At 42.5% G+C, this 12,785-nt stretch overlaps 1 protein-coding gene across 4 annotated transcripts in view; it reads right to left on the bottom strand.

Annotated features, from left to right (window-relative positions):
* Positions 1 to 3,398, bottom strand: part of LOC100382593 (uncharacterized) — a 30,163-nt gene extending 26,765 nt beyond the window's left edge. For 2 of the 4 annotated variants that reach the window (XM_035959699.1, XM_008649863.4), the window contains exons 1-3: positions 3,023 to 3,398; positions 1,724 to 1,802; positions 1,545 to 1,643 (exon numbers count right to left, since the gene is read on the bottom strand). In XM_035959699.1, the coding sequence (XP_035815592.1) occupies positions 1,545 to 1,643; positions 1,724 to 1,802; positions 3,023 to 3,327 (483 nt within the window). In that variant the 5' untranslated portion in view covers positions 3,328 to 3,398. 4 annotated transcript variants of the gene reach the window in all.
* Positions 3,399 to 12,785: the final 9,387 nt, after the last annotated feature.

The raw sequence follows: 12,785 nt of genomic DNA, 5'->3' as shown, positions 1-12,785 counted from the left end.
GTTACAGTGGTTGCTTGAGGATTTTGGTGGTTTTGTTTCTATGTTGACTCCTTGCCTGTGATCCGATCAAGCATGAGCTTACTAAAAAACTCGACCTGCGGGGGTAAGGTAGCCCCTGGTATTGTATTAAGAAGATGACCTTCTCACACAGGTCGCAAAAACTCCCGAACCCCTTCCCCTCCCATACACGGTGTCATCGTATTCCACATGAGAATGACCATGACGAAGGCCAGACCTTACACCTGTGTTTTGGTGTCGGACAAACGAGAGGATTTTTTAACCCCAACCTAAAATTCACTACCATGGGGAGTCAAACTCAGTATCTGAGGAGTTCTACTCAGACCATCTAACCAACTCAGCTAGAGGCCCTTTCGCGAGCTTACTAAGCATATAGGTGTTGATGCCTATTACACGTGTGCACATGTTTATGATGATATGATTGATCTTCGTTATGTGCCTCCAGAGCTCAGCATATGTTTTATCTCCTCAAACTCAATGTGTTTGATCCATATTGAGTTTGAGAGAGGTGTTAGATGCCTATGCATGTGTCCTTTTTGTATTCGTTCTCATATGTATAGCCCTGATTAGATGTTTATGCATGTGTCTTTGTTGTATTTAGTATCATATATAGTGTCCATATTCTACACGGTCTCTATCCTGTATTGGTGTATATATTCGGGTCTAGTGACCTCATATTGAATATAGTGCAATTCGTAACAATTTCCACTATTATGAAATAAGGTATTACTTGTTTATGGCAGAGTCCTACAGATCTGTTGAGCTTAAAATCAAATTAAACCTGGATGGTATGGAGCCACTCAGCCACATATTTTTCGAAACAGAAGGATTTGTTCAGCTTGATGCCAGAGGGATGAAAGTGGTAATCTTAACTGTTAGGACAAATTTAATATTTTAAAATAGATATGTATAGAATTTGATGGTGATCTTGTGTTATGTTCTCAAGCACATTATTATAAATAAGAATAAAATATTACATAAATTGTTTTATGTATTATTTGCTCCCTACAACAAAAAAAGCTGAAAAAATTACCGAATTTGTTTTCGAATCCATACTGAATTTTATATCTATCATTTAAGAAAATATATGATGAATTGGAGGATTAACTTTTATGAACCTTTACAAGCTCAATGTTATAAACAAGAATACAAATTTGTATAGTGCATTATATATCCTATTTATTCGCAATCAAAGAAAAACGACAAAAAAACTGATTACCGAACAAATATCGTTTCCGACCGTTTTCATCCCCCACATGAGTCAAATTTCTTAATTTACAACTTCATGCCACATGTCGAAACAGTAGAATATATTCAAAAGTTGCCACTAACTGATTAAATTGGTGCATTTTTTCAAAAGGGAAAACACAACTGTAAACAAGGCCCTTATGTACGCAATAAAAAGAGGAGAGCTAATACCATGGAGAGAGTTCTGCTTCAGAGTCACAAGCCAACAGAACACAAGGTATATAATATATGTAACTAAAAGCCTAAAATGGTTATATAAGCAAATTCAGAAAAGTGACCTTTTTCTTCACAATCTTCATCATTTCCTCCAGTATATTGCGCTCTACAACTTGATAATGTACATGATCCCCACAGTTCTTTATTAGAGTCTCTAATAGCTGTAAAGAAATCTCAGAGGATTCACTTAGATAAAAACAAGCACAAAAGATTAAATAGCTCTTTAAGCTTAGAAGCATACCGTCAAAGCAAGAAACTGAACATTTGCATTCTTGTGTTGAATACGTTTTTTCAAAGCTTTAATCACCTCCTTTCCTTGCCTGAAATTAGTATATTATTTACTTAGTCATTTTCTTTGGTAGGAAACATATAAGGAGAAACTAAACTCACAGCTTTGTCATGCCCTATCCATTACAGATCCTCACATTTCAAAGAAATTTAGATTTTTGAAAATGAGGCTAGCTCAAATGTTGGGTTTGTGGGTGCACACCCCCCCCCCCCAACCTCCTTCCGTGCTGTTTGGATTTTAAGTAATTCTTAAAGAAAAAAATATTCAGATGACATACTCTTCGTTTGATGCATTCAATATCCTGTTCCTACTAAAAGGCGTTAGCTATTTGACCTATACAGCAAACTATTTGGTTAAATTGCTTAATTTTGTTAATTTGCACAAACTTAAAAGTCAGTGTATGATATTCATTATAGAATCACAGCCTGTCGTATAAAAACATATACAGTGCCTTTCTGCGAAAAGCAGTGATGATAATTTAGGATGGGATAAATGAAGAGGATCATGGTGCAGTTCAGACTTTTACAGCAATATTATGCAAAGTATGGAAAAGAATGCTGTGTGGCACCAATCCAGGGTACATTCTATTGGAGCATACTACTCTGAACAAGATTTGATTAGGCTGCAGTACAGGAAAAATACTAACCGGATGCCTCATATGTGGAATATTATACAAACAGAACAGGCTGCGTAGTCATAAAAGCATATTCTCCTAAATTTTTGGCGGCATCGTGGATAATTGATTGGAAAAAATCAGCCGTCGCTTACTCGATTGGATACTTTGTTGCCGTGTTGCGTCCAAACATTCGTTTCAAAGGGAAAAAAGATACGAGTAATCATGAAAGCAAATACTAAATTTCAGGGCACGATGAAGACTAGAAAATGTCATGCTCCCACCACTTGATTGTATAGTCTGTTCACATAAAAAGGTTCGGTCTTATCATCCAGTGCCCAGGCCATTCAGAGAAAAATGGCATATATTACTTTAGGTTATGCGGATACGAAGAATTGTCGAAACTCGAAAAAAATCTATGTTTGCCATTTGCACCAATAACGCATTTCAATTTTCATTCGATGATAGAACAGAGCAGAGCAAGAATAGTTCTCCTATCACTGAATACTACTGATCAAAGGAATCCATTCTTTTCCTTCATTCGTGTTCTTGACACCACACCGTTCGCCATTATTGCGGTGGCACAGGAGCCAAGAATTCAAAACAGACCAAAAGGCGACTGAGACAAAAAGACGTACCCGTGATCGGAGTTGACGGCGTCGCAGATATCGATGTTGAGGGTCCAGTCGGGGCCCAGCAGCAGCTCGTTGGTGGCCTTGTCCACCTTGACCGCCGCCATGGCTGTGCTTTTCGACCGACCTCTCGCACCTCCTGCAAGGCGCACCGACGGCGATGGTGGCGATGAAAGGAGGAGGAGACGAGGAAAGGGCCGGGGGCGGCGGTATTCGTGGTCGTGAGACGGTGGGAGTGGAGAGTCCGATGGAGGGGATGGGTCACTCACTTGGGTGGTGGCGCGAGGTAAACAACAAAAACGGGCGGCCATTATTAAGGGGCGCGACGCAACGCATATATGCTGCACTTTCGGTCCACGCGAGGGCGAGGCTCGGCCACCCGTGCGATGCGTGCACGCACACCTGGACCTGACTGAAACTGAATCAAAAGGAAACGACCAGCGGCCGAGAACTGAATACTTTGAGCTTGTGTGCAGAATTTCAAAAAAAATATCACTGAGCTTAAAACGCAAAACTTTGAGTTCAAGATCTTAGAACTCGAAATGAACATATGCCCCTAAGCAATCTCAACTAAAAAACCCATCAACAACATAGTTGTAGCTCGCAATAAGGGCTACAGCTTATTATTTACATCATATTAGCATCTCAAGTCATTTGAACAATTTTTTAAATTGAATTTCAAACTATAGTAACTGAACACAAATATTTGAAATCTAAACTATCTAGGATAAAAATCTACAAAGTTTACTTTTACAAAAGTATAATTTTCAGTTAACATATGGTCTCACTGCTATGCTAGCAAAATCATATAAGAAAAGCATTTTGAAATGGTTAGGGTATTTTGTCCAATTTTAAGGTGTATATGCATATTGACGTTTAGGTTGTATTTTTAAGATTCAAGAGCTTAAAACGAGCTTACTCTTTCATTAACCGCTGAAAAATTAACTTTTTTAGCACTTCTCTTATATTTCAAGTATTTGAATTGTAAGATAATTTTATGCAATATTTTTAGGGAGACACATCATGTGCTATCACTTATTTGGTGCAAGTGTGCAATCAAACCATTTAGAGCATCCAATCTAAACCTAATGGTTTCATATGAAAGGGGCTACAAGTAAAATAGGTACTAGGTTCCAGATGGAAGTAGTTAAATGTAAAATAACAATCATCATTAGATCTAGATTATATGCACCAGATCTTAATTACACGCTTGCACTTATAAGTGATTGTATAAGATATTTTCTCTATTTTTATACCTTCAACTACACCAGTATTGTTGTTGTTGCTGCTACTGCTGCTGCTGTTGTGATTTGTTATTTGTCTTTGTATCCTAATATATTATGTTGTGTTCTTGTATGATTATAGAAATAGTTATAAATTATTAATTACCTTCATGTCAACATAAATCAGATTTTATCGGATTTATAGCTTTGCATAACGGTTATTTTACTCTCGAAACTAAAGAATTCCGACCGTACCTACAGAAACTATAGTAAATAAAAATATGATTTAAATATAAAATATGTGCAATGACAATCATAGGAAAGAAACTAAATTTTAAACACCAAATCCTAAATTTTAGTAATATCATATATGTAATTTCAAACCAACAAAGTTGTGTGTTAGGTAAATATATTCATTCAAACACCTCGGTCAGTAGAGTGAGCTCGATTGAGTATGTGATTAATGTCCATATGAGAAGTACATGTCAGAGGGTATTTATAAAAATCATTGCCTTTCGTGATTGTGATTTCTCATACAAGATCTGAAATACTCCTAATTATTTGGATGACGATCGTTCATCCATGCAAGGATTAGGACATTTACAATGTTAAATAAGGTATTTGGTAAAATTACAGTGACACATAGGGGTTCATCATTTTTTTTTTGAGAGAAAGGGTTATGAAGATCAGGTTAAGGCTCTTTCGGTGCGTCAGCTTAAGTACAACCTCAGGATTTCTAGTATACTAAGTCATAAATCAAGTTTATAATAATATGTAATAACTTAAAAGTTCTCATTGTATACATCATCGTATAAAGAGTTGAACCGTATATAAAAATACAGAGACGTTGTCCCATAAAAAATGCAACTCGCTTATATGTACCTGTGATTTGTTAATTGTTATTGTTATATGGAAGGTGACCGAAATATAGGTGTTGTTTGATTCATGAATTTAACGGTAATGATTCACGCTCGACTGACAGCGATAATAAATTTGAATAGGCTGGTATCAGTTTCTAGTATGATATCTAATTACGGTTGAACTTAAATAAACATGATTTAACTTTATTTATTACTCGTCACGTTACAGTTATACGAACCAAACAACACCGTAATTGCTAGCTCAATTGACAAAGCGAACAAATCACACTTAGTTGTGTTATGAGCTAATGGCATCTGAATGTAAACTCGATCGATTCATAAAAGCACTCATTTAAAAAAAAATTAGAGAATAATCACTCTGCCGCCCTGACGTAAGACATGGTATAGTAGAGATTGGGTCTGTTTGATTCAGTTTTTTATTTTCTGAGAAGCTTTTCTAAGAATCTGGACGTGAGAAGAATCTGACTATAGAGAGAATCCTGGGTATCATAGAGATTACGTGCAGAGGAAGATAAAGACTCTATAGGGTTTAGAGTGTAGAAATCGTGGAGATTACGTGTAAAAGAAGATAAAATACTTCATAGGGTTTAGAGTGTAGAAAGTGACCGGTTCCTACTCGTCGGATTATGTGTTTACGTTGATTTTTTATACGGTTTTGACTAGTGTGATTTTCATAGAAACGACCTAAAAAACTTAATGTTTGATATTTACAACAGCTTCTGGTGGCTAGAAACCGAAAAAAACTGCTATTGTGCCACCAGTGGTAGGTGGATCATGCACAAAAACGGTGTTGGCCTGTGTCAGCTTGGCACTAGTGACAGCAAAATGGTGCGTGCATGGGATATCTCAACCTCTCTTTTCCTGGAAATGGATGTCGACGCTGTCAAGGTCAAGGGTGGTGCTTAGCTAGATTGGCACTACCTATCGCCGCCCAGTGGTGTTGCGGCCCATACCCAAGTCGCCGTTGCCACATCATGAATCAAATGCAAAGGAAGAAAAAAAAAATAACAAAGCTAGCATGGCGAGTAGGAAAGGAACGGTCCGATGATTCAGCCGTTTGACTTGAGCCAATTAATTGCATGTTGGTTCACTCTCCGTACTAAGATTATCTATCAAACACATACGCATATCGTCGTTATCCATATGTTTGGTTGCCTGTATTTGCTGGTGCTTGCATCGCGGGATGCAATAAGATGGTGTTTAGTTGTTGTCAACCAGGCTTTACGCGTGTGAGGTGTGTGTTTGGTTACCTACGTGCAGATGTGGAGTCAGGCTCGCACAATAATTAAAGCACCCTGGGTCAAGTTCTACAAACGCGAGCAAATTGGTCGTATCTCTCGAGCCAGGCTCCCACCAACCTGGCTCATGCAGCCAGGCTACCGGGAGAAGCCAACCAAACAAGCGGTATGTGATGGCGAAGTGGCATGAATGCTTTTCTGATTTGGTTGTGACGGAGAAATGTGAGATTTGATTGAGCATTCAGCTAGATCCGGTGCCTTTCGATTTCTGCTGTAAAGAAGAGGTCCTAGAGCGAGCACACTCTGAAAGTAGGCAAAGCCAGCCAACTTAGCTTAAATCTATTTTTATGGGTATTTTTATGGAGATGGTCCACCACATACTATGTTCTTGCCCGTTGCACTGCTGGTAGTAGGCATCAAATATAATTGTGTGATATCACAACGTATGAGCATTGTAAAAGCATCTTCAACAGCGTGATCTATAAAAATACACTATAATTTAAAAATGAGTAAATTTTATGAATTTAGTGCACCAACAAAATATTATGCTCTAACAGTAAAGCCACAAATATATTTTATAGGACAACCCACTACGATGTAGTATATTTGAGGCACTTGAGAGAGTGCCCTATAATTTTTTGATCGATTTTTATAAATGAGACATTGTTAGAGTAGTTGTTGCTATGTAGAACCCTATATTTCATCAATTTGAGACACTAGTTTGAGACATTATTAAAGATGCTCTAAGATTACTCTCATTCTATCTCGTTACCTGACCGTCGTGAGCATGGGCCACCTGCCTGACCAATCTGATCCAACCCGATCAATGCAACAGGCAGGTACGAGTCATTTTTTTGACCCACAGTAATCCACAGGCCAGGTATGGACTATGAATTTTCACCAGAAACCCGATCCAACTAAAAAAACCCGACCCAAAAGCCAAAACAATTGACCCAACCCGAAAGAATCTAACCTGACATGTCCAACACGAAGGCACGGATAGACCCAACCCAATTTGAGAATAAGCACTGGTTGAGTATAGTCGTATAAATCGTATCAAATAATCTATGTCTTAACTTTGACCCGAACCTAATCTGTTAAAACGAAACCAACGCACTTTTGCCGCAGGGGAAAGCACCCGCGTCACATGACGTCTTGGTACCATCGATCTATCTTCTGTTACAATGTCATCCGTCGGATCTCTCACATACAACAAGGGCCCCTCTAGAGAACATGTGAAATCTCTAGAAACTGAAAACGTGGCACATCCTAAAAGGGTCTAAAGCTATATAAAAATGAAGGTACATGTGCATGTGACCAAAGTACAACCCACATAAGTAAGATAAAGTGAGAAAGGAAAAAAGTAAAAAAAAAGAAAAAGAAGAAGAAGAGTCACAACCAGCCCTGCGCTCTACAAAAAAGGAAAATGTCTGCTCAAACCTAAAGCCAATCCAGACCGACCTTGAGAAAACAAAAGTAAAAAAAAGGAAGAGAAATAGTCATAACCAGCTCTGCGCACCTATAGCCTCGATCATCAAAAAAAGGTACGAATGGAAGATTTAACAAAACATTTGCATGTAGATTTTGCATTGCCTTCTGTTTTTTATTATGAACAAAAATCAGTACAATAACAAAGTTGGTTTCCATTTGAAATAGCTAATTATATTCATGTGACATTCATCACCCGCTCATTTCTAGTTTTTTATCAATGAAAGACAAAACACCTCTATTTCATATAGGGTTTTAGGGTTTAGGGTTTTAGGTTTCTTTTCAATCTAACACACCCTTCTTCCTATAATAGTATTTTCTTCAATGTTTTTGTCCATTTTCCATCTGCCATTGTCGGCGTTTCGACCCCGGGGGGTCCCTGGACCGACGAGTAAATTGTCGTCGTGTGCCCCAGCCCAGATGGGTCGGCGCGAGACGGAGCGCGAAGGGGGGAAACCAGAGGGAGACAGGCGTAAAGGGGAAACCTGCGGCCTTCGTGTTGTCCCACGCCCAGGTCGGGTGCGCTTGCAGTAGGGGGTTACAAGCGTCCGCGTGGGAGAGAGCGAGAGGCCTGCACGCGTCGTCCCGTCCTCCCCGCGCGGCCAACCCTTCGTACGAGTACCCTGGACCTTCCTTTTATAGGCGTAAGGAGAGGGCCCAGGTGTACAATGGGAGGTGTAGCAGTGTGCTAACGTGTCTAGCAGAGAGGAGCTAGTGCCCTAAGTACATGCCGTCGTGGCAGCCGGAGAGGTTTTGGCACCCTGTTCATGTGATGTCGTGGCCATCGGAGGAGCGCTGGAGCCTTGCGGAAGGACAACTGTCGGGGTTGTCGAGTCCTTGCTGACGTCTCCTTGCTTCCGTATGGGGCTGAGAGCCGCCGTCGTCATGGAGCACGCGGGGCGCCATCATTATTTGTTTACCGGGGCAAGCTAGATGGGACGCCGGTCTTGTTCCCCGTAGCCTGAGCTAGCTAGGGGTAGGATAATGATGGCCCCCCCCTGTGACGTGGTCGGTCTGAGCCCTGGGTCGGGCGAGGCGGAGGCTCCTCCGAGGTCGAGGTCGAGTCTGTCTTCCGAGGTCGAGGTCGAGTTCGAGCCCCGGGTCGGGCGGGGTGGAGACCATCGTCTGAGGCCAAGGCTGAGTCCGAGCCCTGGGGTCGGGCGAGGTGGAGTTCGTCGTCTTCCGGAGCCGAGGCCGAGTCCGAGCCCTGGGGTCGGGCAAGGCGGAGTTCGTCGTCTTCTGGAGCCGAGGCCGAGTCCGAGCCCTGGGTCGGGCGAGGCGGAGTTCGTCGTCCGAGGCCGAGACAGGGGCCGAGCCCTGGGGTCGGGCGAGGCGGAGCTTCCTATGGCGCCCGAAGCCGGACTTGGCTGCTGTCAGCCTCACTCTGTCGAGCGGCACAGCAGTCGGAGCGACGCAGGCGGCGCTGTCCTCTTGTCAGGCCGGTCAGTGGAGCGGCGAAGTGACTGAAAGGGAAATGTGCCCTTGGGCCATTTCTAAGTATTTTGGTGATTGAGTGCCAACACAGGTGCTTAAATGTGAATCTATACCCTTGGATGGACAAAGTGCAAATCAAGAGTAAAGGTATGTTTCTAAGCCTTAGTACATTGTTTTGAAGACTAATGTATTGTGTCTAAGTGCTTGAAACAGGAGAAATCGAGTCAAAGAAAAAGTTGGCTGTGTACAGCCAAGAGGTTGTTCGGTCTGGAGCACCGGACTGTCCGGTGGTGCACCGGACAGTGTCCGGTGCGCCAGGCTGTCTCGAGCGAAGTGGTCGCTCTCGGGAATTCGCCGACGGCGTACGGCTAAAATTCACCGGACTGTCCGGTGTGCACCGGACTGTCCGGTGAGCCAACGGTCGGCCGGGCCAACGGTCGGCCGAGGAATCTGCGCGCGACACGTGGCCGAGCCAACGGTCGGAAGGGGGCACCGGACTGTCCGGTGTGCACCGGACTGTCCGGTGCGCCAACGGCTCCCAGATCTGCAACGGTCGGCTGCGCCGTTTAAGGAAAGAAATCGGGCACCGGACTGTCTGGTGCGCCCGATGACAGAAGGCAAGATCAGCCTTCCAGAATTGCTCTCAACGGCTCCTAGCTGCCTTGGGGCTATAAAAGGGACCCCTAGGCGCATGGAGGAGCACAACAAGCATTCCTACAACATTCCTAAGCACCAAGACATCGATTCCACGCATTTGGTTCATTGTGATAGCATCTAGAGCTCTTGTTGAGTTGTGGACACATTGAGTTGTGTTGCGAGCTCTTGTTGCGACTTGTGTGCGTGCTGTTGCTCTGATTTTGAGTCTTGTGTGCGTTGCTAGTTTCTCCCTTACTCCGTATTTCTTTGTGAATCTTAAGTGTAAGGGCGAGAGGCTCCAAGTTGTGGAGATTCCTTGCAAACGGGATATTGAAAGGCAAAGCAAAACACCGTGGTATTCAAGTTGGTCTTTGGACCGCTTGAGAGGGGTTGATTGCAACCCTCGTCCGTTGGGACGCCACAACGTGGAGTAGGCAAGCGTTGGTCTTGGCCGAACCACGGGATAAACCACTGTGTCATCTCTGTGTTTGATCTCCTATGGTATTGTGTTTTGTTGAGACTCCTTTCTAGCCACTTGGCAATCATTGTGCTAACACTTAACAAGTTTTTGTGGCTATAAGTTTAAGTTTTTACAGGATCACCTATTCACCCCCCCCCCTCTAGGTGCTCTCAATTGGTATCAGAGCCGTTCTCTTCAAGAAAGGGACTAACCGCCCGAAGAGATGGATCCTAAGGGGAAGGGAATCGTGATCAACGACAAGGAAAAGGAGTCCTTCGTCAACGAGCCAAAAGATGACAAATCCAACGACTCTGGCTCGGGCCACAGACGTAAAGATGGGAAGAAGAAGAAGACAAGACGTATCAAGGAGATCGTCTACTACGACAGCGACGAGTCTACTTCTTCCCACAAGGACGACGACTACGACAAACAAAAGACGGTTAACTCAAACTTTTCTTTTGATTATTCGCGCATTCCGCACAGCTCAAATGCTCATTTGCTCCCCATTCCACTTGGCAAGCCTCCTCACTTTGATGGAGAGGACTACGGATTTTGGAGTCACAAAATGCGTACACACCTATTTTCTCTCCATCCAAGCATTTGGGAGATTGTGGAAAGTGGAATGAAATTTGATAGCTCGGATAGTTCTTTGTTTATTAATGAACAGATCCATAAAAATGCACAAGCTACTACTGTGTTGCTAGCCTCTTTGTGCAGGGACGAGTATCACAAGGTGAGCGGCTTGGACAATGCCAAGAAAATTTGGGACACCCTCAAGATCTCTCATGAGGGGAATGATGTCACCTTACTCACCAAGATGGAGTTGGTGGAGGGCGAGCTCGGACGATTCGCGATGATAAGGGGCGAGGAGCCGACGCAAACATACAACCGGCTCAAGATCCTTATCAACAAAATAAGGAGCTACGGAAGCACGCGATGGACGGATCACGACGTCGTCCGCCTAATGCTAAGGTCATTTACCGTTCTTGATCCTCATCTCGTGAACAATATTCGTGAGAATCCCAGGTACACGAAGATGACGCCCGAGGAGGTACTCGGAAAATTCGTAAGCGGGCGGATGATGATCAAGGAGGCAAGATACGTGGACGACGCCTTGAATGGACCGATCAACGAGCCTCAACCCCTTGCTCTCAAGGCAACAAGAAGCAAGGAGGTGCTACCTAGCAGGGTGGCACAAATTGAGGCGGCCGGACTTAATGATGAAGAGATGGCCCTCATCATCAAAAGATTCAAGACGGCGCTTAAAGGTCGCAAGGGACAGCCAAGCAAGACCAAAGCCAAGGGGAAGCGTTCGTGCTTCAAATGCGGTAAGCTTGGTCATTTTATTGCTAACTGTCCCGACAATGATAGTGATCAGGACCAAGGGAACAAGAGGGAGAAGAAGAAGAATTATAAGAAGGCAAAGGGCGAGGCTCATCTTGGCAAGGAGTGGGATTCGGACTGCTCCTCGTCTGACTCCGACAATGAGGGACTCGCCGCCACTGCATTCAACAAGTCATCCCTCTTCCCCAACGAGCGTCACACTTGCCTCATGGCAAGAGAGAAAAAGGCAATCACTCGTAATGATAACACTTATGATTCTTCTAGTGACGATGAGTCTAGTGATGATGAAATAGATTACTCTAGTTTGTTCAAGGGATTGGATAGAAATAAAATTGATAAAATCAATGAATTGATTGATGCCTTGAATGAAAAGGATAGGCTTTTAGAAAAGCAAGAGGATTTGTTGTATGATGAACATGATAAGTTTATAGAGGCACAAAAATCCTATGCTTTAGAAGTTAAAAGAAATGAAGTGCTTTCTAGTGAATTATCTTCTTGTCATGAAAACATTGCTACTTTAAAGAGTGTTAATGATGACTTAAGTGCTAAACTAGAAGTAGCTAGTAAATCAACATCTTGTGTAGAAATTGTTGAAACGTGCACTAGGTGTAAAGATCTTAATGTTGATGCTTGTAGTAAACATCTAGTTTCAATTTCTAAATTGAATGATGAAGTGGCTAGTCTTAATGCTCAACTTAAGGCTAGCAAAAGCGAATTTGATAAGCTAAAATTTGCAAGGGATGCCTACACGATTGGTAGACACCCCTCAATTAAGGATGGACTTGGCTTCAAAAGGGAAGCCAAGAACTTAACAAGCCATAAGGCTCCCATTCCCGCTAAGGAGAAAGGGAAGACCCCTATGGCTACTAGTGCTAAAAAGAACCATGCCTTTTTGTATCATGATAGGAAAAATTCTAGAAATGCTTCTAGAAGTTATGATGCTTTTGATTCACATGCTTATGATTCTTATGCTATGACTGCTTCTAGTTCTCATGTTGTGCATGATAGAAAAGTTGGTAGAAGAAATGTTATTCACAATATGCCTAGAAGAAATGTTGTTAATGC

This window comes from Zea mays, chromosome 6 (genome assembly GCF_902167145.1).
Source record: "Zea mays cultivar B73 chromosome 6, Zm-B73-REFERENCE-NAM-5.0, whole genome shotgun sequence".
Taxonomy (NCBI): Eukaryota; Viridiplantae; Streptophyta; class Magnoliopsida; order Poales; family Poaceae; genus Zea; species Zea mays.
Note: the sequence above shows the minus strand (reverse complement) of the source record. Positions and strands in the feature narration are given on the sequence as shown.